This window comes from Prionailurus bengalensis, chromosome C1, assembly GCF_016509475.1.
Source record: "Prionailurus bengalensis isolate Pbe53 chromosome C1, Fcat_Pben_1.1_paternal_pri, whole genome shotgun sequence".
NCBI lineage: Eukaryota > Metazoa > Chordata > Mammalia > Carnivora > Felidae > Prionailurus > Prionailurus bengalensis.
In genome coordinates this window covers 36518875-36544293 of record NC_057345.1, presented here as the reverse complement: position 1 = coordinate 36544293, position 25419 = coordinate 36518875, and the positions used below count along the sequence as shown (strand labels likewise).

The 25419-nt window shown below is 48.1% G+C and overlaps 2 protein-coding genes across 12 annotated transcripts in view; one reads left to right on the top strand and one right to left on the bottom strand.

The window, feature by feature from the left end:
* Window positions 1-6687, top strand: part of PIK3R3 (phosphoinositide-3-kinase regulatory subunit 3) — a 132506-nt gene extending 125819 nt beyond the window's left edge. The window contains exon 10 of the mRNA XM_043574855.1: window positions 3220-6687. Within this exon, the coding sequence (XP_043430790.1) occupies window positions 3220-3418 (199 nt within the window). The 3' untranslated portion in view covers window positions 3419-6687. The remainder of the gene's footprint in view (window positions 1-3219) is intronic.
* Window positions 6688-11107: 4420 nt separating this feature from the next.
* MAST2 (microtubule associated serine/threonine kinase 2) overlaps window positions 11108-25419 on the bottom strand; it is a 225701-nt gene continuing 211389 nt past the window's right edge. For 4 of the 11 annotated variants that reach the window (XM_043574848.1, XM_043574854.1, XM_043574847.1 and 1 more), the window contains 18 exons: window positions 24283-24415; window positions 23453-23514; window positions 23100-23182; window positions 22421-22629; window positions 21234-21372; window positions 18613-18745; window positions 17673-17838; window positions 17041-17142; window positions 16662-16784; window positions 16375-16484; window positions 15867-16021; window positions 15336-15619; window positions 15030-15227; window positions 14184-14407; window positions 13863-13985; window positions 13300-13436; window positions 12997-13190; window positions 11108-12689 (listed from right to left, as the gene is read on the bottom strand). In XM_043574848.1, the coding sequence (XP_043430783.1) occupies window positions 11164-12689; window positions 12997-13190; window positions 13300-13436; window positions 13863-13985; window positions 14184-14407; window positions 15030-15227; window positions 15336-15619; window positions 15867-16021; window positions 16375-16484; window positions 16662-16784; window positions 17041-17142; window positions 17673-17838; window positions 18613-18745; window positions 21234-21372; window positions 22421-22629; window positions 23100-23182; window positions 23453-23514; window positions 24283-24415 (4101 nt within the window). In that variant the 3' untranslated portion in view covers window positions 11108-11163. Of the gene's footprint in view, window positions 12690-12996; window positions 13191-13299; window positions 13437-13862; window positions 14408-15029; window positions 15620-15866; window positions 16022-16374; window positions 16485-16661; window positions 16785-17040; window positions 17143-17672; window positions 17839-18612; window positions 18746-21233; window positions 21373-22420; window positions 22630-23099; window positions 23183-23452; window positions 23515-24282; window positions 24416-25419 lie in introns of all 11 variants that reach the window. The other 7 variants (XM_043574843.1, XM_043574844.1, XM_043574849.1 and 4 more) reach the window with 3 other exon arrangements.

The window sequence follows — 25419 nt, the reverse complement described above, 5'->3', positions numbered from 1 at the left end:
CTCAACAAAGGTTTAGTAATAAAAATCCTGAGGTGCTAACAAGGATACAGATGTAGATCAATGAATAGAATTGAGAAACAAGAAATAAACTCTTACATTCATGGTCAGTTGGTTTTCAGTAAGGGTCTCAGGACAATTCAATGTGGAGAAAATAGTCATTTCTAACACATGGAGCTGGAACAATGGGAGAGCCATGCAAAAGAATAAAGTTGGACCCTTGCCTCACACCATATATAAAAAATAACTCAGTGGGGCACCTGAGTGACTCTCAGTTGGTTAAGCGGCTGACTTCAGCTCCGGTCACGATCTCATGGTTCGTGGGTTTGAGCCCCACATTAGGCTCTGTGCTGACAGCTCAGAGCCTGGAGCCTGCCTTATATTCTGTGTCTCCCTCTCTCTCTGTGGTCTCTCTCAAAAATAAATAAACATTAAAAAATAATAAAAATAAATAAAATGGATTACAGACTTAAATGTAAGAGCTAAAGGTACAGAATACTTAGAAAACATAGGCATAAATCCTTGTGACTTTGGATTAGGCAATGGTTTCTTACAAACCAAAAGCACAAACAACAAAAGAAGAAATAAATAGGGGCACCTGGGTGGCTCAGTTGATTAGGCATCCGATTTTTCGGCTCAGGTCATGATTTCGTGTTTTGTGGGTTTGGCCCTGCGTCAGGCTCTGTGCAGACAGCTCAGAGCCTGGAGCCTGCTTCAGATTCTGTGTCTCCCTCTCTCTCTGCCCCTCCCCTGTTTGTGCTGTCTCTCTCAAAAATGAATAAACCTTAAAAAAATAAATAAAAAAAGAAGAAATAAATTTGATTTCACCATAACTAAACACTTCTTTATTCTTTTTAATGTTTTATTTTTGAGAGAGAGCAAACATGAGCAGGGGAGGGGCAGAGAGAGAAGGGGACAGAGGATCTCAAGTGGGCTCTGCACTGACAGCAGAGAGCCCAATGCAGAGCTTGAGGTCAGACACTCAACTGAATGAGCCACCCAGGCACCCCTAAAAACTTTTTATATCAAAGGGCACTATCAAAGTGAAAAAACCCACAGAATGGGAGAAAATATTTGTAAATTATATATCTGTGAAGCAACTAATGTCTAAATCATAACTCTTAACAGGAAAAAAACAAATGTTCCAATTTAAAAATGGGTGATTTGGATAGACATTTAAACAAAATGTCACGTACAATTAACATACAGTGTTATTAGTTTCAGGTGTATTATATAGTCCAACAATTGTATACATTTCTCAAAATTCACCAAGATAAGTGTAGTCTTAATCTTCTTCATGTATTTCACCCATCCCCCTACCCACCTTACCTCTGGTAACCACCAGTTCTCTGTACTTAAGGGTCTGGGGTTTTTTTTAATCTTTTTCCTTTGTTCATTTGTTTTGTTTCTTAAATTCCATATATGAGTGAAATCATATATAGTATTTGTCTTACTCTGATTTCACTTCGAATCATACCTTCCAGGTCCATCCATGTTTTTGCAAATGGTAAGATCTCGTTCTTTAATGGCTAATATTCCATTTTGTATGTATGTGTATGTATCTCTCATATCTTCTTCATTCATGTATCGATGGACTTGGGTTGCCTCCATATCTTGGCTATTGTAAATAATGCTGCAGTAAGCCTGTCTTTTTAAACAGCAAAGGAAATCATCAACAGAACAAAAAGGCAACTTACTGAATGGGAGAAGACATTTGCAAATGACATATCTGATAAGGGGTTAATATCCAAAATATATAAAGAATTTATACAATTCAACACAAAAAAAACCCCCAAATAATGCAATTAAAAATGGGCAGGGAACATTAATAGACATTTTTGCAAAGAAGAAATATAGATGGCCAACAGACACATGAAAAGGCGCTTAACATCACTCATCATCAGGGAAATGCAAATTAAAGCCCCAATGAGCTATCACTTTACACTTGTCAGAATGGCTAAAATAAAAAATGCAAGAATCAGCAAGTGTTGGTGAAGACATGGAGAAAAAGGAACCCTTATACATTGTTGGTGGGAATGCAAATTCATACAGCTACTCTGGAAAACAGTATGGCAGTGGTTCCTCAAAAATAGAACTACCATATGATCCAGTAATTCCACTACTGGGTACTTATCCAAAGGAAATGGATTGACATTCCTCTAAAGAAGATATATAAATGGTCAATAAGTCTATGAAAAGATGCTTCACATCATTAGTCCTTAGGGAAGTGCAAATCAGAACCACAATGAGATTATACTAGATTATACTAGATTATACTAGAATGATTATAATAAAAAGGATGGACAATAACAAGTGTTGACAAGGATGCAAAGCAATTGGAACCCTCATACACTGCTGGCAGGAATATGAAATGGTGTAACCACTTTGGAAAACAGTTTGGCAGTTTCTCAAAAAGTTAAAAAGAGATACCATATGACTCAGCAGTTCCACCCCTAGCTCTATATCCTAGCTCTGTATCCAAGAGAACTAAAAACATAATCCATAAAAAAACTTGGCAAATGTTTGAGCAACATTATTCATAATAGTAAAAAATAGAAACAATCCACTTGTCCCATTAGTCGATGAATGGATAAATAAAATGTGGTATATCCAGACAGAATATTATGCGGCCACAAGATGAAGTAACTGATGCAGGCTACAACATGGACAAACTTCGAAAATGTGCTAAGTGTGAAAGAAACCAGATGCAGAAGGTTGTACAATATTGTGTGTTCTATTTATGTGAAATTCCAGAATAGGCAAATCCATATAGAGACAGAAAGTAGGTTAGTGTTTGTTAGGGTCCAGGGGGAGGAGGGATACAGTGTGACTGCTAATGAGTACATGGTTTCTTTTAGGGTAGTGACAATATTCTGGAAATTTTTCCACAACCTTGTGAGTATTCTAAAAAATCACTGATTTGTATACTTAAAAAAAAAAAAGGTTCTCTTTCCAGTGCAATCTTGCCTCACGAAGATTCACAGCTTAGTGATTATATGCCACCATCCATTTTCCTTCTGCCATGTCTTGGTGGGAGGTGAAAGGTGCCTCTGTGATAAGTCTGTAAGGGGGGTGAGGGGACACACATGGATGTGACATTTTACAAATTTACTGCTAAACCTCTTCCTTTGCAGAAAAATTGTTCAGACTTTTGGTCATTTAGGGTCTCTTTATCATCCCTGCTCTAATTCCCTGTGGTGTTTGTGTGTTGTATCTTGGCAGCGCCGATGGGGAAGTGAAGCACTGTGTGATCTACAGCACTGCTCGGGGCTATGGCTTCGCAGAGCCCTACAACCTGTACAGCTCGCTGAAGGAGCTGGTGCTCCATTACCAGCAGACGTCCCTTGTTCAGCACAACGACTCCCTCAATGTCAGGCTTGCCTACCCTGTCCATGCACAGATGCCCTCGTTCTGCAGATAAAGAGGGAGTGGGAAGAGAGGTGGCTCTCTAGCATTTTTTTCCTACAGTTTTTATTAGACTATGAGGGCATTCTTTCTACATAGACTGCTTGTTTTGCACAAGAAGTGATCCTGTGAATGTGGAGAGGCCGAGAAGCAGCCTGCCAGGATGGGGGCGCAAGAAGCCTGAGCTTCTCTGAGACTCCGCTCTGCCGCTGCACCAACATAGGGAGCTGGAAGCAGATGTTGTTTTCTGGAAAGCCTATTTCATTGGGGTTTTTGTTTTGTTTAGCCAGGCACCCTCAGCAGAACGTATTAGGTTTGATGGGGGTGGGGGTTTATATCTGGAAATCTCTGAAGAGTCCTTGTCCTCTTTTGGTCTTCGACTCTGAGAATGTGGCAGGGGCATGGCTCTTTGGGGAGTTCTGTTTTGATCTGGCGGTCTCTCTTAACTTCCTCCCAAAAAGAAGTCTGTTTTGGTTCTGTGGTAGAATGGCATTTGGTGAAAAAGACAACCAAAGGAAAACGAGGAGGCTTGGGATTTCATTTAGAGAATCTTAGTCAAGGGGGTAAAAACACCTTCAACTGGAGGTACTTTATTAACTAACACAAGTTAGGCGTCAGCATCTCAGTGGCTCCTTCCTCTAAAGAAGCATTATGTTTAGAAACCAAATTGATCTCAGCAGAATAATATTTGTTGCCAGACCAAGGTCTGATGGAAAAGACAGCACTAGTATCTGAATGCACACTTCTGTACCAAAACTTGAAAGGAAAACTAGAATTTGTTAGTTTTAGCAAACACTAAAATTGGTCAGTGCAACTCCTTCTGCCCCACCCTTGTTTCTCAGAGATGAGGAATAGTGTTGTTTTTGTGGGCATGGTGAGCTTTGAATCATAAAATGAAGTTGGTGCTTGTGTGGTGTTTCCTTAAAAGAATGATCTATTGTTTTAAACCTTTGTAACTTGTTTGTATGAGTAAAGAAAAGGTGCAATCCAGTGCTTTTAGATGGCTTGATATACCAAATAATGATATAGAACAACAGTCTTACATGTGCTTCCCCAAGTTTAAATGCCCTGCAGAAACAGTAAACGTGGTTTAATTTCCCTTCATCTCCCTCTCTGCTGGGTAAGGCTTAGGGGAGATCTAGGTGGCTAAGGTTGTAGCAGGAAGGGAGCCAGACTGTTGTCAGGGACCTCAGTAATTCACAGACCCAGAGGCTGGGGGTCATCTACATCACCCATGTGCTTCCATACAGTGGTTTCTGAAACTTTTGCAAGGAGAGGAAATAATGGCTTGGAGTTTAGACTGTTAGTAAAAGCCATCTGGAAGTTTTTCACTTTGCCTTTTTGTGAGCCTGCCATTAAGATGATGTGCACAGACTGTCCTCATGCTTCAGTGACCCTGATTTTAGGCCAGGAATCTTCTGCTCCATGTGGTTTTAAACCTTCCAGCTGAGTGAAGCTAGCGAGCAGAGTTGGAGGCAGGCATCTACTCCTACCTCCATTATGCCCCACCCCCATCAGTCCACACTCATTCAACAAATAGAGTCCAGCTGCCTCCAAGCCAGTCCTGGAACCATAATAGGTTCAGAGTGAGTCAGCTGTTTGAGTCCAAAGCTGTGCAGTCAGGCATCCTGGCTGAGCTACAGAAGCAGCCAATATCCGGGTCTTGGTACATAAGGCTTACCTAGGAAAGTTCTAATTTGTGGGATGAAAGAAAGAAAGAAACACTGCTTTCCCTGAGCACTTATCTTGGTGACAGGGTCTAGAATGGACCATGATGTAAAAATAGCTTACAATTTTTGGAAAGACCTCCAGAGTTACTAACGATGAGGATAGGAAGAAAAGGGCATATCTTTGGTTTTTCTTTGGTTACATAGCAGTTTCAGGATTAGGTGAGGCAGACAAATGAACCCCTCCCTCCAGTGTCCCATTCTGACTTAAGCCCTTAACGATAGCCAACTGCACATCCCTTCTCCACATTGCCAGCTTGAAATCTTGCAAGTTTTACTGAGTAGTATCAGCTTAGTTGCTGCTAGGCCTTGTACCTGGTATTGAACCTGCTTAAGCAGTTGGGTGCTCAAGATTGGGTGCAAGAAATCCCTCCTTTCTGGTACTAAAATTTAGTGAGTTCCGAGTGTCTCTTCTAAAATAAAACAGGAGTAAGGATACATGCCTGTGACATTGAACCATGTGTTGCTCCTTTTCAGGCAGACATTAAGGGTGTGTAGGGAGAGAGCTAACACCATCTAATATTTACACTTCGAATAAGGGCTGGCTTGTAGAGAAGGACTCTTCTTTTTTAGTCCTACATTCCTTCACTTTTTTCTTTCCTGTTTTTTATTCTTGAATTTGTTGCTTTGTGGGAACTAAGGCCTTAGGGATCATTTGAGAAATTGGAAAATATCTTTTATGACTAGTTGCCACATGACTTGCTTGATCCTGAGCCAGTGGAAATGGCATAGGGGACCAGTCTACTAGCCACTTGGAGGGGTAGCATGCAGCTCTTTTACTCCATGGTCCTTCATCTGAGTGTAGCTCTGTGTCCTGTCCCATGATTTGGACCCTGGGACTCTCTCTCTTGGCATCTTAACTACAGCCTCACTGAAGCAGGGAGTAAAGAGACAAAGACCAGAGGGGCTTGTTGTTTTTCTGGCTAGGGAAGCCAGCCACCAGCATGGAAGCAGCTTGAGGCTTGCTGAACACAGGTCCTAGGCCCATGTTTTCCAGGCACAGATTTCATCACAGAACAGTCCTCTTGGTCTCTTCCTGATCATAGATGCTAAATCTTGGCCAGGCCTCAGGACTGTATAGGCTAGCTGTGTCCTTACCACTGATTTGGCCAAGGTTGAGGACTTCCTAATACCACCTTTACTCCATCTCCAAGCCTTGTTGGGACCTCCCACTTACCTTGGACCTCATGTGCTCTAAAGGCATTGATAGCCAAATGTGGTGTCTTCCATAGGTCTCCTCTTCTTGCTGCAAGGAACCAGCCCCATGGGTCCTCTTGGGCCAAGAATTGCATCTGGACAATTCTTGGTTTTTGAGGTGGTCTTTGTTGCCAGTTAAGACTCCAAAGTAGGCCTCTATAAGGCTTCTGTGGCCTCAAAGCAGAGGGTGCAGATGGAGGCCTGGCTGAGCTCTCTGCTGCCAACTGCTCATCCTTGCTGTAGCTGCAGCCACTTGTGACAAACCTTGTTTCCTTACAAATTCCAGCATGTGACTTTGGTGCCCTGTTGTTACTTGTGAAAAACTATTCTTCTACTGTCTTTGATGTAGTCAAAAACAAAACAAAACAAAACAAAACAAAAAAAACAAAAAAACAAAAACAAAAAAAAATCCCAACCATGTAGTTTATGTAAAAATATCTGATTCACAAAGAAGCCAACTATATGTCTTGTGTTGGGACAGTTCATAATGTAGTTCCTAGACCACTTTTTCAAATTGTTCTTGTCACCAGATGTGTTCAGACATTGCTGTGCAGTTGTGGGGGAGGGTGGGGGGAAGGTGATGGGGGAGATACTTTTCAGTCTTTTGTTTATCTTCCCCAAGAGGGAACAGTCTGGCCAACTTGCTCCAGTAATGCAATAAAAACATTGCAATAAAGCACCTTTTGTCCTCATGCTATGAAAGGGTGGCCTAGGGGTGGGAGGCAAGCAGAGGATTAGGGTGTTGAAAGCCCTGAAACTCCCAAACCTTCTCTGTCATGAGCACCAAAAGATTGGTCCTGGGGCTGAACTGGGGCCACGAAAGGCGCTCCTCCCCCCCTGAACAAGAAGAGGAAGTCGCCCCTAACAGGCATGATGCCAACATCTCCATCCAGCACAGGACACAGGGACACTCAGAAACCAACCCCGAGAAAGTTAAATCTGAGAGTTGTTTCCTTCTCGCCCCATTCCTAACTACTAGAAAGTCCAGCGTACAGATTCTCATCACACCTTTCTACCTGGAAATAAAAGTGTTTCCAGAGTCTATTCTGGGGGTAAATGTTTGTTGCCCAAAGCCCTTGTCACCCTCCTGCCACAGCACTTTGTTAAGGTTTCTCTATGTTAGGGACATAATTAACAAAATGTGACCACCTCTTTGCAAAGGACATTGCAGTTTTCATGCAGTCTCTCAGGCCCCACCCAGGTGTGTAGTGAATTACAAATCAGATTGGGTAGTGGGTAGTCCATTGCCCTAAATGATCTTGCCTATGTCCTTTCTCCCCATATGCTAGGAACTGATAGAGGATCTTCCCAGATCCTGAGTTGTTCCCACTCTCTGTATAGGACACTCAAATTACTGTCTCCAGCCTAGTCCTGTCTTCTGAACTTCACCTGCTGTATGGATATCTCCACTGGGGCCTTGAGTGTCCCACAGGGACTGCAAACTTTGTTTCCAGAGAAAACCTATGCTTGGCTATGAATTCCCTTTCCTACCACCAAACCTAAAACCTATGTCCACATGACTGCTCTCTCACCTGTTAAATTACAAAAGCTGGCCCTCCTCCAACTAAAAGCTAACCTTTCCACATGTATTTTTGTATCTATTTTCTCCCTCCTCCTCAGGAATCCCCCATGATCAGTTATCAATTCTTTCACTGTTGTTTTCTCTCGACTGGGTCATCTGTTGACATTGAAACATGGTTGGGTGTGTCTCAGTCCACTTCCTGACCTCTACTGAATCCTACATCCCTTCATCTCTTTGCCCCCCTTCAAAGCCAAACCTTTTTATAAAAACTGTCTAAATCTGTCTTTATTTCCTCTCCTCCACCATCTCAGTTCAGGTTCCATCACCAGCTGAAGCTGCTTTCCTTGAGGTCTTCAATAACCATCATCATTGACTACTTGCCATGAAAAACTCCCCTGGACTCCATGATGACTCAGCATCTGGTTTTCCTCCTACATCTCTGTTCCTTTTAATTCTTCAGACTCCTCTGGCTGCCTTCTCACTGATGTCTTTTTCCTTGGCAGTTTTATCCACATCCATGATTTCATCTACCATCTTTAGGCCAATTAAATCTTTGTTTCTGCTGCTCAGTCCTCTATTGGGAGGCACCTCACAGCATACCACATGCAGGGTCACCACTTCGCCCAGGTTCTCTTCTACTGTTTCACATTTCGGGGTGGAAATATAAAATTCATCTGGTTATGTAAGCCAGAAATGCAGCAGTCATCCACAAGGCCTTCCTGTTTCTTGTCTACACAAAACATCACCAACCCGTATCAGTTTTACTTTCTAAATGTCAGACTTCACTTCTCCCCAACTACATTGCTTCACTTCATTGCTTCACTCTAACCTTAATACTGCAAAGGCCTCCCTTCTTCCATTCTTGCCCCCCTCAGATATATTCTCATAACAACCAGAGTTAGCTTTTCTTTCTTTTAAAAAAATTTTCTTTAATGTTTATTTTTGAGAGAGAGAGAGACAGAGTGCAAATCGGGGGGGTGGGCAGAGAGAGAGGGAGAATCTGAAGCAGGCTCCAGGTTCCAAGCTGTCAGCACAGAGCCCAATGCAGAGCTTTAACTCATGAACCATGAGATCATGACCTGAGCCAAAGTCCGAAGCTTAACTGAGCCACCTAGGGGCCATCCCCCCCCCCGCCCCCCGCCTTTTTAATGTTTCAGAGTTAGCTTTTCAAAATACAAATCTGAACCTGTGTAAAACCATTAATTTTCAATTGCTCTAAGCGTAAACCACAGAATTCCTAAAATGGTCTGGTTTCTCCCACGTTCAGGATCTCATCCCCCACTTCAGTTATTCTTCCCTGGCTCCTTCCCTTCAGATAGTCCCAATGTCTTGGGTTTTCTTCCTTCTGCTACTATTCTTTATACAATCCCCATCTATTCCTATGGCTTTACCAACTATTTGCTGGTAGTTGTCAAATCTGTGTCCAGCTACTACACTTTCCATCAAGGTTTTCCTAGTATTTCAGACCACCATAATGGATCACTACATCATTTTCTCTCTGGTCTGCTTATTCCACTAGAGCCTTCCTTATATACTGAAGCCGGTGATATTCTAAAACATAAATGTGATTATAACACTTTTGTGCAGTTGTCTTTCAGAAACCCCTCCCCTCAGGCTAATCTAGTGATGTTTCTCAAAGAGAACACCACTGGCACTTGAGACAGCTGCCTTGTGCATTACAGGATGCTTAGCATCTCTGTGCCTACTCTTTCCTCAATCACCCCCCACTTCTAACCTAAGAGAGGTAGTTCCTCCCTCCCACAAACTGTTGCAAGATGTGCTTGCCCCCACCTCCTTCACCTGTGGTATTACGGTGCTTCTAACCAGAACCTGATCTACATGGGAGGCTCCCCCAGGCAACCAGTTACCTGTGTTCTCAGTGTCCAGTACAGGCTGGCTGAGGGTCTGCTGCCAATGAATGACTGAAGGAAAGAGGAAGTGAGTTCAAGAAGGGACTGAAGGCTGAGGGGCCAGACATCTACTTGTGGACTCTGGCGCCACAGGCAGGGTACGCCCTCTGGCGGCCACAGCCTTCTCCATGAAAGGTGACAATGAGTTGAAGGGTGCAGGAGGCACCCAGCCAGTGGCCCTGAGGCATTTTCCTGTCTCCAGTCCTCTGGACGCCTCTCCTTCAAACCTGGGCATTGGATTATGGGACAATTAGTGCAAGGCCACAGTTTGAAAAGTCCTCCATCACCATGGAGGTACTCCACCACAGCCTTACTTTCTGCTCCTGTGATGCCATCTCCTGACTCCTCCAACACAATGGCCCCATAGATGTCCTCTCCCCTCCCACACCACCTGCTCACCCACCCGCCAATGCAGTCCCACTCACTGGGGGCCATCCACCTTGGTAACGTCTACTTCCGTTGCTAAGGCCCATCTGACAAAAGCCCAGGAAGGGCTTACTGGCTACAGACATTAAGGCATCTCTGTATTTTCACCTCAAATGGGCTTTCAGTGTTTTAACAAGTCATTTCTCCCTTCATTTCAAAACTCTTCCCTCTCTTGGATTTTAGGATTCTCTTCTTGCTGCTGTTTCTAAGTCCTCTTTATTTGCCTTAAATGCTAGTGTTCCTCAATGTATCACTATTGATACATTGATGGCTCTCAAATTTCTATCTTCAATCCAGATTTTCCTACTGAGTTCCAGGCCCATGCATCCAGTTACCTTCTGAATGTCCCTCAAGTACCTCAAATATATCCCAAGTTTAACTCTTCACCTCCTTCTACCTCATCGTCTGGCCATGAAACACTCCAAGTTAGGAGATAAATATGGGTTGTGGAGTCAGGAAAGACCTACGTTCTAATTGTAATTGTGCCCAAGCTATGTTAATATCTGAAAACCCAAGTTCCCTCCTCTATAAAGCCAGAATATTAGTTGCTAAGGGGTCTTCTATAACTCCCCATCACTTACAGAAAGTCTAAGCTCTTGGAAGATCATTAAATATGGCCCTTGCCAAACTCACTAGACCTATTTCCACTTTGTTTTCTGTTTCTTGAATATACCAAGTATATGGCAAGTGCTGTACTTTTTGCTTGGATACTCAGACTAATGCCCCCCCACTCTTCTAACCCAGCAAACTACTATCATCTGTCCTGGAGGTTGGAGCTCAGACGTCGCAGTCTCTGAGAAGCCACATTGGGCTTAGGCAACCCTCCCCTGACAGGGGAAAAGTGTGTTATTCACCACTCTATTCTCAGCAGTAACAAAGACCTTGAGTTACATTTGTGTTGACTGAAAGAAACAAGACAAAGATGGTTTCCAAGAGCATGTATTACACAGATCTGAGTGCAAGAAATGGCAAACGACTGTTAGGTTTGCTTTAAAAGCTCATCAGGCACCAATGCCAAGTCCTGATGCTTTTGAGGGCCTGCTGGGTCTCGGCCTCTCCGGAGCAGGCTGGGCCCAGGCTCCTGGGTGAGAGGGCAGCTTCTGCGTGGAATGTCCTGCTTCCTATCACCTGAGGCATCAGGCACTTTGGTGATGCCCAGGGCTGGCTCCTCTTTCTCTATTTGTGCACATTCGGGCTCCCACAGCCAGGTTTGGCGGGGAAACTCACAAGGTGGATGGACCGGCCCAGGGGCACCAGGTGGCCATGACTTCACCTCCTGTCTGGGAGACAGGTTCTCTGAGTGGACTGGAGTTATGGTTTCCAAATCCTGGGAGCTGGCCATCCCACCTTCCATTGTTGCCTTTCTGCTTGGGGATGCCCTGTCTGGACCCTCAATAAGAAATTTCCAGGCCCATGGGCCTGGCTCTCCAGAGGTCGAGGCGACAGCAGAGGGACTGGTAGGGAGAAGTCCTGAAGAGCTAGGACAAAGTGCTGTTAGTGCCTGGGTATGGAAGTGCTGGGCCTTCCAGCAGCCTTCAGGAGGGATAGGGTCTGTGGGTCCAGCCTTACCTAGGCTGGGGGCCGGTGATGAGGAGCTGGCAGCCTCCTCAAAGGCTTGTGGGATCCCAAGCCTCCTCTGGGGGACACTAGGGCCTTCCATTCCGGGATCCTTCAGTGTGATCTCTGTCAACAGGCCTGGGGCCGCTGAGCCCTGGCTCTTGGGGTCCCTAGACAAGAAGGCATCCTCTTCCTCACCCTCTCCTGCTCCTCTGAGGGGTGGGTCCCGGCCCACTTCTGGGCTTAGTGCCAAGCTCGGTTCCTGTACACCTTGGCTGTTCTCCGGCCCCTCCTCGGCGTCATCCTCTGAAGAGTCAACCTCACGGATGGCTTCCTGCTTCTGCAGCGACTCTCGCCGTTCAGCCCGGTCCTGTCGGAGAGCGCCTAGGGCCCATGAGGGAGAAGGCTGCAGCACCCCCTTCCCTGGCAGTGACCCTTTCCCAGACAGCACACTCCTGGTCCCAACCACCTCTAGAGGGCTGACTTCCCTGGGCGGCAGTTCCTTCTTTAGCTCGGGGTGGGGCAGGTCAAGGCTATGCTTCCGAGAAGTGGCTAGCTTCTTCTCGGAAGCAGCAAGCGCAGCTGCCAGTTTCTCAGCTGACTGTACCCTCTTAAGTAGTGGTGAGCGGGGCGGCTCTGCACTCTTGGGTCGTGAGAGCTGCCTGCCCAGAGGAGGCGACAAGTGAAGCTTGGTGGGGAAGGCCTGGGCTCCATGTCCAGAAAGGGGTGATGGGGAGCGCTGGGGTGAAGCTGCTGGCGGTGGGGAAGGGGTATGGGCCAGCGGTGACAGAGGGATGCTGCCGGCCGACTTGCGCCGCGGAGAGCGGTACTGGCGCTGGAGCTTGGGTGCCAGGCCGTGCAGGGAGCTGGGTCGTGTGTGCCCAGAGCCGGCTGGAGAACTGGGCACGCTGGAGCTGGGGGAGCTGCTCTGTGATGAATTTCCTCCCACTTTGCACACAGACAGACACACAAAGGCAGAACAATGTTAGCTGACAGAAGTGACTGAGGGGCAAGGCAGGGCTAGCCCTAGAATGTCCCAGGATCATCAAGGTGACCCTAGCCAGTGAACCAGAGCCCAGGCTACAGAAATAAAGTCACCCTCCACCCCTGTCACCTCCTCCCTAGGACTGCTGAGTCTTTCAGGGGGTAGGGTGAAGGAGTTTCAGAGTGGGGCCGCAGAGAAGCACAGAGGGCCTATAGGCTCTTTCCTACCTCCCAGGGGCTGTCTCTGTGATGTGCAGGGAGCACTTCATACCTGAATGCAGAGCATCAGGGGTCACCCGGTAGCCCTGAGTGGGAGATCGGGGGGAAAGGCTGTGGCTGTGTGTAGGAGAGCCTGGCCCGCTCTCCCCTGATGATAAGGAGCGGTTAAGGGAGGAAAGGCTACGGCTGGTGTGCAACAGGGATGCCTGCTTGGTGATCTTCCGGAACAGGGAGCTCCTTTTTTTGCTGCAGAGACAAGAGTCAAGGGCTGTGTGAGTTGGTGCACGAGGCATAGCATATACTGGGTCCAATAGCCAGGGCTCCGAGCACACACAGGTGGCTCAGTCATGCTCACCTTTCTTGCCCATCTTTGCCCCGGCTCCGCTTGCTCCTTCGGGCCATCTTGGCCTTATAGCTGCCCTTCCGAGCTGGCCCCACTTTAATGGATGTGTTCTCCAAGGGCGTTGTTGAAATAGACACCTTGTTTCCACTCTGGGGAACAGAGCGTGAAACCAGGCTAAGGCAGGGAACATATTTTTGCTCCTACCCTCACCCTCAGGCATGGCTACCCCACAGCTCTAGCTTTTGTCCCTACATTGACAGGTGTGAACCATAGGCCTGTCTTCCCACTTCACAGATTAGGAAATGGCTCCAACTGGAGCCTGGACAGTTTAGGGTCGGGAAAGTGGAGAAGAGGCTCATTTGTCTTGTTCTTCAGTCCTATCCATGGCTCAGAAGGATCCCTGGGCCTTGGTCAGTGAGAACGCTGCTTTCCAGCAAAAGCCCACTGCTATGGGTGCGTCTGTCCTCAGTGCCATGGGTGTGTGCACCCAACTCTCCCAATTCCCCGTAGTAAGTCATAGACTTATAAGGCAGGGTCACTGGGGGACCATGTCAGGTAGCATACCCAGCACTAACCTTCAGAATCAGCTCCACCACTTCTGTGTGCACCAGTCCATGCACAGGCTCCCCGTTGACATGAGTGATGAGGTCACCCTGACGAAGCCCTGCCTCACTTGCTGGACCTCCATCCTCCACGTGCTGCCCCAGGGAGATAACAGTCCTCAGCCTGGAGCCTGAGTGTAAAGTGTGGGGCCTGGTTCTGCTGTTCCCCACCCCCACTTTATACCCTGAGGATAGTTTAGGCAGGGAAAGAAGCAGGGACAGACAGGCCCTGATAGGGGGAAGGCAGAACAATGACAAAACTGGGAGACAACAGGTCTGGATGGCCAGACATACCCACACCATGTGGTGCACAGTGTAGACGTCTGAGTCACCCATGTAGACACGGATGGCCCGCAAGGTGAAGCCATACTTCTTGCCAGCTCGGTGGATGACGATGGGGGGCCTCGAGCTGCTGAGGGCTGGCAAAAAGTCCCTGCTTGGAGAAGAGTCCCTGGATGATGGGTTGGATGACTGGGAATGTGGGGACATGGGGCTGGCCAATGGAGAGCAGGTGTGTTCTGGAGAAGGAAAGACAGGACTGAGCAGGTCAGAGGACCCTGGCCTGGCCATACTTCCAGCCCAGCTCCATCTAGGCTAGGCTGCTGATGCCTCACAGCTGTAGTCACAGGCAGAGACTAAGCCCAGGGATGTCTTCACCACAGACTCAAGAGCAGCAAAGCCCCTCCCATGCCCAAACCACCCCCCTTGGCCCAGGAGGTGATGGCAGCTAGCACTTACTGAATACATACTTGTATCCATCAGGGGCCATATATGCTCTCTGTACGTATTCATACGTCCCAATTACCCTATGAGCTACCACTAGTAAGTTCTACGATTTTTGATGAGGAACTTGAAACTCAGAGAGGTTAAGCAACTTTGTCAAGGTCAGGAGCCAGGATCTGAATGTAAGCTCTCTGCCTCAGAGCCTGCACTCATTACATAGTGCCATCTCGCCTTGTGGCATATGCACACACAACCTGACACCAATGCACACTTTTAGAGACCTCTCATCTCCTAACAAGGAGGCAGCAGTGACACACAGTCTCTCAGATACCTGCCATGTGCAGACCCTGCCAAAGGCCCACAGAGATTCCAGGGCCCTTCCTGTGATTTTTATCCTAGTTCCCTGGGGGGGCTTACCTGTAGGAATGAGGAGGGACAGGGTTGTGGCTGAGGCAGACTTGATCACTTTGTTGATGGGGCGAGTGGTGCGCTTTTCTGCTGAGTCCCCGGAGAGCAGTCGGTGGCGGGCCCTGCGTACCGCCAGGTCACTGATGGCCTTGGCTGTGGCTCCCTCAGTCAGCTGTGGGGTCCCACGGCCTCCTCGAGTCTCCAGAGCTGTGGGCCCAAGTGAGCACTGAAACCTGCAATGCAGTGGAGCCTCACCCCCCTGCCTGCCTGCAGCGTCCTCCATTCCAGGCCTCCTGGCCACCTGCTGGGCCACACCTGGACTGGAGCTGCAGCTCTGGCCAACAGGCTCCTCATCTAGCTTCAGTCGCCGCTCTACTGGCCGTTCAGGGACAGGCCCAGATACCCCTTCTCCAGATGGGGGTGTCAGAAGCCATGTACCCTCCAGCTGCTGCCTCCTGGGGGTGCTGCTAGCCTCCTCAGGGCCCTCAGGGAAGTGAGGAGCATCCAGGAGACCTGAGCAGCGGCGTCGCACTGTCAGTGGAGGGCTTGAGTCGCTCTCCGTGTGGGATGACTCTGACACTGACAGCCTCTTCCGCAATCTGTGAGACACAAGGCCCAGGGTGAGACAGGCAGGTGGTCTCCTTCCTCCAGCTCAGGCTTCCTGAGGGGCTCACAAGAGTTGTAAGTCATAGAACTTTTTTCCTCTGACATTCCCTTCAGCAGCCATCCCTGGGATACCCCCTCACTGCCACCAGCACTGCCCCCCAGCATCTGAATCTCGCCCATGATCTGTAACAACTAATGGATGGCTATGCTGCCCACCCTAGGTGGATTCTGGGTGCTCACATCTCAGGGGAGCCAATCACCCAGCTCCGGTCTCGGCCCTTCAGCCCTGCCAGGCCATCAGAGCGGTCGTCCTTCTCCTCACTCAGGCTGCGCTTGGTGGGGGGTGGTGCCCGGCGCTCCTCAAGCAGGGACAGCCGCTCCATGCTACTGTACACCTGTGGGCACAGAGTCTGTGCCAGGGACAGGCCCCAACAGCCACACCTCCCAAAAGTATCCTTGGCACCTGAAACCCAGGAATTGGAACCAGTTTTCCCCTTCCCTCCTCCATACCAGATGAACAATTCGAGGAAGCGGCTATTCCACTGGCCTGACTGGGCCTCACCCCTGGCATCTCTGATGTCAGGGCCTGGAGTGGTTCTTGCGATATCTGTCATATGCAGGCTGGGCCCCTTCTTCCTCTTTTCCTAGGGGCAGCCCCGTCACATGCTCCCCCCAACCTGCCCCAGGCATATTCCTTGACAGGTCCTCTTCTCCCAGTCCTCCCCAGCCTGGGCCTGCTCCATCGCACCTTGCTGAACCTTGGAGAGCACGATGAGAACTGGCGGATCTCCAGGCAGCCATCCTCACTCACTTCTTCCTCATCCTCTGAGTCCACATGGTGGTAGCGCTCGGAGCGGGCTGGGTTAGACACACAGGACAGTTCCATTTAGAGGCCCTGGGTGGTGCTTCCTTTTGACCTTTATCAGACCTCAGAGGGCTGGAGAAGTGACTCCCAGTACCAAGTGGAGGGTGCACAGGTGTTTCTGGGCAAACAGGTAGGATCCCCACTTCTCCCCATCCCACCAGTGGCCTTACTGTCAAAGTAGCTGGTATCATCCTCTGACTCCAGTTGAGGAATAAATTCAGCCTTCTGGCGAAGAAGTCCTGTCCAGTCCAGACCAGTAAAGAACGGATGCTGCTTCACCTCAGAAGCACTGCCTGTGGACAGGGAGGGTGTGGGCGAGGCGCAGGATGAGCTGTGTGGAGTCCAGGCCAGCAAGTCCAGTGAGAACCCAGACCTCAAGAGGCCAGTCCTGAATGCCTCGGCTATGGCACCTTTCTCCTTGTGCTCACAGGAGCAGGGCAGTCTCAGGATCAGATGCGCTGCCCATATCTGAAGCCTGAGCTTCCCGGTTGCATGGACTCAACCTCCCTCTTCCCAAGTTGTGAGAAAGGTCAGTGGGGCCTGTCCTACCTGCACCCAATCTCTCCAGAGGGTTCTGGTGGAGCAGTTTAGAGGTGAGGTCCTGGGCATCTGGCGGCAGTGCATCCTCCCCCTCAGGCCACACAATCTCATCTGAAGAGTTGGGGGTAAGAGGGAAGGAGTGGTTTAGAGAAGGGTCTCAGAGGTTGCAGGCAGGCAGAGTGGGGAGATAAAGAAGAGGGTTCTATGGTAAGACATGGGTAGGGAGGCATAACGGGCCCAGCCCAGAGCCACTGAAAGCCTTGCCCAGGACCCAACTCCTTAAGTTCTATAGGTCCCTGCCCTCCTAGGGGGTCGCACATACCCTAGCCCGAAGCTTGCTCTCGATCCTGGACTTCCCCTGTCCTGAAGCTCCAGCTCACCCTGCCTTTACACTTCAGACACTAATATACTCACACATACACAACACAGGCATATGGGGGATAGATGAACACAAATGGAACAAGCCCCACATGACACACACAGTGCACATGTACCCACACACATTCGCATCTAAGAGGCAAACATACTACACATACACACAAATTCAGAACAAGAACTCATAAGCCTCACAGGTGCATGTGTAAATCATATTTGTGGATCCAGACTCTGTCTCCCCAGTATGCCAGGGTGATGGTACCTACCACTGATCACTTGCCCAAAGAGCTCCTCCGGAGTATCTCCAAAGAAAGGGACGCAACCCACCAGGAACTCATACAGGATTATGCCCATGGCCCACCAGTCCACTGGCTTCCCATAGCCCTGACGCAGGATCACCTCAGGCGCAATGTACTCCGGGGTCCCGCATACCTGGGCACAGAGAAGCCAGGCTGGCTCAGCATCCTGAGGTAGCTCATTGGCATAATGGCTGAAGAAGTGGGGATGTTCCCACCTCTGGAGAAGAAAGTCTCTGAAGGAAGACTTGGCTTACTTTGGTTAAAGAACAAGATCAATAGGAACCCAGGGTATCAGATTTGGAACTGTTGGTGGAGTGAATTTACATACTTCCTAACTGACCAAAACATACACTTCTAGCCTGGAACAACCACTCCCTGAGCCCTTAACAACTCTTTCTGGCATCTTGTTCCCATAACTGGTCTCTGCCCTCCAGCCTCTCAAAGGACAGACCCTATACTTAGTCACATGACTACTACAGGGACTTGCAAATAGTCACAACCTGAACTGTCAAATCAAGGAACATCCAGAGGCTACTCTCAAGAAGCTGGACCATAATCCAGTGGAGACTTGGAGCAGTGTTCCAAGAACAGGCTCCAGAAGAGCCTTGCCCTTGACCGAGGCTATAGGAGGTTCAGGACAAATCTCAGGTTAGTCTCTGAGAGTAACAATGGTTATACGACCTATTTTCTCCAAACCCTGAGGAAGATGATTTTGGATTTTATATCCATATGATTCTTGTGGCCCACCCTATTTTCCAAATGTGCTACCTACCTCAATACCTCCGTGGAACCAAAAGGTGGAAAAGATAGGAGCTCCCAGTCTTAATATCTAGCTAAGTATATGGCCCCCTACCCTTATTCTGAAGTCTGGAACTCAACTCCCAAGGTCTCAACTATCCTTCTGTACCTGCTTGTCCAGGAACTCCCGGGCATCCTTTTCAATGTGGCCCTCATACAAGTTTGTTGTCAGGCTCATGAGGCCAATTTTAGAAAGGCCAAAGTCAGTAAGCTTGATGTGCCCCATGGATGTAATCAGGAGGCTGGGAAACCAGAGAAACAAAAGTATAGGGTTATTTCCTAGTTTTCTAAGAGTGCTGATTTTTTATATGCCAAAATTTCCCAGTCAGGCTTCCACAGGGTTCCTGTGGGATATAAGCAGGGTAGCTTCATCAAGGAGACCGGCCCCTATGAAAAAAAAAATCTCTGGCTTTGTGAGTACTACATTGTGCACAAGAACTAACCTGCCTTTTGCCCATTCCCCCAACTCATTAATGTTTACTCCCCTCAACTGTATTCTATGCTGGGGGCAGGTACCAGCCAGCTGACGGACTGACTTTCTTCCGCAGAAAGATCAGCCGCATCCCAAGGCTCTAGTCATACCCAGCCCTCTTTTCTCACTGGGTGTCTCACGATACCCAGACTCAGGGAGAGGCGAAAGGGGTGAATCATCTTGCTCCATGTGCACAGCTGGTTTTAAAATTTTTTAAAGCTTATTTATTTTGAGAGAGACAGAGAGAGACAGAGAGACAGAGAGAGAACAAGCAGGGGAGGGGCAGACAGGAGAGACAGAATCCCGAGCAGGTTTTGCTCTGTCGGCGCAGAGCCTGATGCTGGGGCTTGAACTCATGAACTGTGAGATCATGACCTGAGCCAAGATCAAGAGTTGGTCACTTAACTCACCGCACCACCCAGGCACCTCTCCACAGCTGGTTTTAAAGGAGGGTTGATTGGGAGAAACCAGAAATAAGATCTCACAGAGAATGGTCTCTCTGTTCTCCCATTACATACTCTGCTGGGACCATTTCATTTCATGACAAAGGCTTCACCCTGCCACCCCTTTATTCTGATTCCCAAATCAGCATCTGACTTCTTTTATGAGCTTCATGACTACTAACTGCCCAGATGTCTTATGGACACCATGAACTCAACCTGTCCAAAACAGAGTCACACCGCCTAAGTGGTCTTCTCAGAAAATGATTTTTGTTATCTCTGAGTTCTGTGACAAGTAGTTTATTACTTATAAAAATATCCTGGCTCCCAAAAGGTCTTTCACAGTAACTAATGCAACAAAGACCAGTATTAATAATTAAAAAATAAATTAAATAATTAATTATTAATTAAAAACAGTTGATTAATAATTGATAATGAATAATTAGTAAAATAATTAATAAAATAATTTAAAAATTATCCCCAATTTTTTAAGAGGAGGAACATGAGGTTCAGAGAGGTTTAATGAAAAGACCCAAACTCACAGAGTTAACAATGAGTCATTTGAACTCAGGTCTGTCTAGTGTCAAAGCCACTTTTCACAAAAGAGGCTATTCCCCATGCATTAGTCCTGAGCTAGAAGTCTGGATGACATCCCAGACTCCTGCTCCCCTGCTTCTCTTCCACCACCCACCCCAACCTTTTGGTTTCCTTTCTACTTCTTAACACTATCCCCTCTCTTCTGCATCCTGCAGGTATGGTTGTTTTGGGCCTGATCTACTGCAACAGCCTCACCACCTTTTCCACTGCACAGTGGACTCTCTAAACCTAAACTAAAATCTGTCTATTCTATCATACCTTTGGCTAACAGGCCCTTTGAAAACTTGTTAGGACCCTTTATTTTTTATTATTTTATTTTATTTTATTTTATTTTATTTTATTTTATTTTATTTTATTTTATTTTATTTTAATGTTTATTTTTGAGAGAGACAGAGGGAGAGACAGAGAGTGAATGGGGAGGGGCAGAAAGAGAGTAGGAGACACAGAATCTGAAGTAGGCTCCAAGGCTCTGAGCTGTCAGCACAGAGCCCGACATGGGGTTCGAACTTATGAATTGTGAGATTGTGACCTGAGCTGAAGTTGGACACTTAACCAACTGAGTCACCCAGGTGCCTCCAACCCTTTAAAATAAAACCCAAACCTAACAAAAAGACCCCTGATGATCTAATCCCTGCCTATCTCTCCAGCCTTCTCTCTTACTACTCTGACCAATTAACGATCTCCATTTCCGCATACTGTAGTTCCTAGGTCTCATTCTCTCACACCTGGGTGGGTGCCTTTGCAAATCCTGTTTCCTGGCTTTAGAAAGCTCCTCTCACCTTTTCCATCTGACTTATGCCTTCCGAGAAGCAGCCTATACTCAGATATTTCTGTTCCCATACTAAACTTATGTTCTATAGGCCAGGGACTATTTTACAGTCCAGATTATAGTGCTTGGCCCAGAGAGGCCAGTAAATGTTAGAACACTTGTTTATCCATCTACTAGATGTGCCGATTCTTTCGTTCCTGCTTGGTTTCTTTAGTGGAGCTTCTCAGTGATTCTTACATGTCACCGAAGTCTTATGTGCCTGCCAGACTTATTGGCAATGGTCTTTGCATCTGGGGTGGTCAGGGGCTAGAGTACTAGGCCTAGACGGACACCCACAAGAGCACTATTTCCTAGCATCCATTCTAGGATAGATTCAAACATGCTGTGTCTGCCTCCATCTATTTAGAGATCCAAGAGAGACCCTGGACAAGGAACCAAGAGTGTGGGCATACTTGTCAGGCTTGAGGTCACGGTGCACGATGCCATAGTTGTGTAAGTACTCCAGGGCTAGCACGGTTTCTGCGAAGTACAGACGCACCATGTCCACAGGCAGGGCCCCGATGTTCTTCAGCAGAGTAGCACAGTCTCCTCCTGCAACAAGCCCAGGCTACCATGAAGGAAGGATCCAGTTCCCTATGGTCTTAGGCTTTATAGTCTCTGAGGTCCCAGAGGAGACAGCCTCACAGAATAGCCTGGTGCTAGAGACTGTGAATCTAGCCCTTCCAACGCTGGTATGGGGGCAGACAGAGTGTGGAGACAAGTAGGCAGCATGGTGAATCTGCCAATGGCTGTCAGGGCCACTGTTCAGGCCAGAGAGGGTAGGAACCCAGGCTTCCGTACTTGTGAGTGGATTTGCAGGGATGCAGCTGCGTTATTTTAGGGTATGAGTCCTGTATATTATAAACACATCTGACCGAGACTTCAGCATTTGTTCACTTATTTTCTTCCTGACAACTATCCTCTGGTTTTCCAGTAAGATAACACCATAAACTCTCAGCATGTACCCTGAATTAAAAGGGGAGTTTTGTGTTTCAACTTTAAGCCTTAGGCAAAATATCTTTGGCAGTTGTACACAGCAGCGAGAAGGGAAGTGGGAAGGCCACTGGCAAAACTGCTCTCTCTCCCCCATATGCCCCATGATGCTCTTTTATTCCATCCCCAGAACATTTTGTGTTCTCAAGGGGTGATCCCTTCACAAGCCATGAGCCAGGCCAATGGCATTCCTTTCTTCTGAGGGTCCAGATACAGTCCTCCCAGCACATAACCTTGGGCTATGTGGCTCTGCTACCTCCTTTGTTCCTGCCTGACGCCAGCAGTAGAGACCGTCCAGGCTCTGAGGTGCAGGATTCTACAGCTATTGGGCTGATACATCTTGTCCCAGAATGCCTCTCTTTGCACCTGACATGGGGAGCCGCATGGCAGCTACTGCTCCAGAAGCCTCTCCCTATGAGGGGCAGGGAGATTTGTGCCCACCATGGCCAAATGGTCTCTGAGATCCTAAGGCAGAAACCAATGCCAAAGAGAGATTGGGAAGCTGGGCTCTGAAACTTCACCCCTATTCAAAGCTGTTGGTCCTAGCTCAGGGCTAAGCCTCATGTTGTGCCTTGGCTTCCATGCCAGGTCACCCTTCCCCCAGTACCTTCCACATACTCCATCACCATGCACAGGTGGCGCTTGGTCTCAAAGGAGCAGAACATGCTGACGACAAAGGGGTTCTCGGCAAAAGTCAGTATGTCACGCTCCACGAAGGCCTGCTGGATCTGGTTCCGTAGGATCAAGTTCTGCTTGTTGACCTTCTTCATGGCAAAGCGCTGCCGAGTGGACTTATGCCGCACCAGGAATACAGCCCTGGGAAACACAGCCCGGCCCAGCCCCCATGGGCCCTCAGCAACCTGGGCCGTGCTTCCCACCACCCAGAGCTGGGGTGTACAAAATGCCTCCTATCACACCTTGTAAATGCACAGAACAAAGGAGCAGGGGTAAGCTTATCGATGAAAAGGATGTGGGCCCCCTGCCCATAGAGCTCTTCAATTTCCCAATAACACCAAGTCCTGAGGACACAGCTCAGACTTCCCCAGAGCTCACTACAGGAGGAGTGCTACCAAGAGAGGTGGGGACCTTGTCTGGGAAAGGAACAATGCCCACATGTCAGAGGAAAATCAACTCCTGTCTCTCCTGGACTCCTGGCTTTGGAGAGGGAGAGGGTCTATCCTGAGGCATCTGCTGCCCGGAGAATTGGGTATCATATACTTGTAGAAGGAAGAGTCCAAGGGCTGACTTAGCTCCAGTCCTGGCTACACCCTCCCCTCTGCCTTTACCCATAGGCGCCATTGCTGATGAGCTTAATGGTCTCAAAGTCCTCTTCAGAGGGTGTCTTTTTAGTCAGAGATGCCCCACGGCCCTGGAAGACAAGAGCAAAGGCAGAAGGCAGGCATGCTTCTCAGAGCCCACGTGCCTGGGGAAGCTGAGCCCCAGGATCAGCTCAGCTCTTAGTCCTGCTGCGGCCCCAGCCCATTCTTCCTCAGTCAGGAGCTGAATGACTTCTGAGACAGTATGCACAACCACCCACTCCTCCAACCCTCCTTTTAGATATTCTCTCACAGAGGACTCACGGGCCTTTGCTTCACAGGGCCCAGTCTCTGTGATTGGGGCAGAAGCTCAAGCTCTTTACCTCAACTGAATCATCTGTCTCTGGAGTGTCAGGACTGTCATAGCTGCTCAACTGGGCCATTTCTAGAAGCAAAGCAAGGGCACAAGAGAAAGGTGTGCATACCAATGTCAGTAGTCCACTCACATCATATGACAGGTACGTGCAAAGTAGGCATTAATATTTCCTGCATCTGTGCACTCCTGTGGCTCTATCCACAGAAGAGTCACAGCTTTTGGACTTAATTGCCAAATAATACTGCCACTCCTATTTCTAGAAGTCCAGTGCCATTCATAAGGGCTGGAAAATTCTAAAAAGTTTCACTTAAATTTAGGACAATTCCTGGAAAACAGGGCCCAAGAGTGGGCTATTGGTCCCTATCCTGCTTTGCCGGATGGGGTTGGGGAACAGAGAAGGCAGGAGCAGGATGAGCACAGACCTGGGACTTAGAAGCCCAGGGTTCATGAAGGGGCACAATGTGAAGCCCCGTGTCAGGACACATCAAAGACACAGGAGAACTTGTAAGGTGGCAGGCAAGGAGGTAAGCATGCAGAGGAAGGAGCCATTTTTGAAAATGTAATTGTGGTCTTTTGTTGTTGACCTCTTTTGACATTCTAAATCCAACCCAACTGGCTTCACGCCAATCCAGATTGGGTTAATGTCAGGCAGATGTGAACAATTCTGAAGGAGAAGCTGTTTTCTGACAGAGAATACACGGTTCCTCTGATAGCCCTGAGGCCCCTGATGCTGAGTTGTGACCGTGTCCAATCTAAGTCTCTTCTCCAAGTGGCTTTCTTGAGGTTAGAGTTTGTTGGCTGTGGGGCCTCTTCACAGCCACCAGGCAGCATGCTCACCCTCTAAGGGATCCCGTGTGAGGCCCAGTTGACTAACGATGTAGCGGGGAATGTCACATTTAATCCCTTGTCCCTCTTTGGCATGGCCCTCGGCTGCTTCTAACAGGTGGTAGAACTCTTCAGGGTCAAACTCCTGTACCAGGGGAGAGAGGTGGTCAGTGGTGAGGGCTACAAGTGAAGGCTTTGGTTTTCACAGCACATACCTGGAGGAAGATGAACAAGAAGACTTTCTCTTTGTGATGGGACACCCCTGCCTCCGAATACCCAGAAACATCATGATTCATGGATCATGAGAATGGGGACAAAGTTGTCTTCCAGGTGAGCTCCAGACTGGACACCCTAAGCATGTGTTGTCTTCCTCACACTAAGAACCAAAGCTTTTGGCTTCAAGATAGCTCAACCTATTCATCTGGTCCAAAGCCTTCTGCCAGCCAGATGGCACTATCACACACACACGCACAAGTACGTGCAGCCCTGCCTTCAGATATTTACCGAGCACCTCCTACGTGCTAGGACCAGAGTGCCATGTGGACAGCACATGAGTCCTTGTCTGCACAGAGCACAGAATAGTGAGGATTCTATTTACCGAGTCCCTACTAAGTGCTACACTCTGGCCTAAGCCCGGCTAACACCTCTATGACCTCAGTGAGGAAATCAAGGCCCAAATAGATGCACTGATTTATCCATGGTCACAGAGACAGGAAGGGACAGAGAGCCAGCATTCAAACCCAGGCCTGACTCCAAGCCCTGTCCAAGCATGGACTTCATGTTCTTGAGGAAGAGGCCCTCTGCTTGACCACAAGTCCAGCTTCCACGGCTTCCCTCATCTCTGGTCTCAGTATTTTGGAGAAACACCCACTGCCAGAGGAGAGTAATCTTACTCTCCTATGAATTTAAAACATGGATTAATCTACTAGGCAAGATCTGGAAGTCCTTCTAACTTCTTATTCTTTCCTCAGTCCCTGGTCAGAGTGTCTGTCTCCTAAACCCCTAAAGCTCCTCCATCTACCTCTTCTCTGTGCCCCTACCACTGGCCTCCTCAGGCCACTCCTATCTGCACACGAACTGCTGCTTCTGGCTATTTGCCTGGTCATCCTGCCCTCTCTTCCAATTCACCATCCATGTTGCCACCACAGT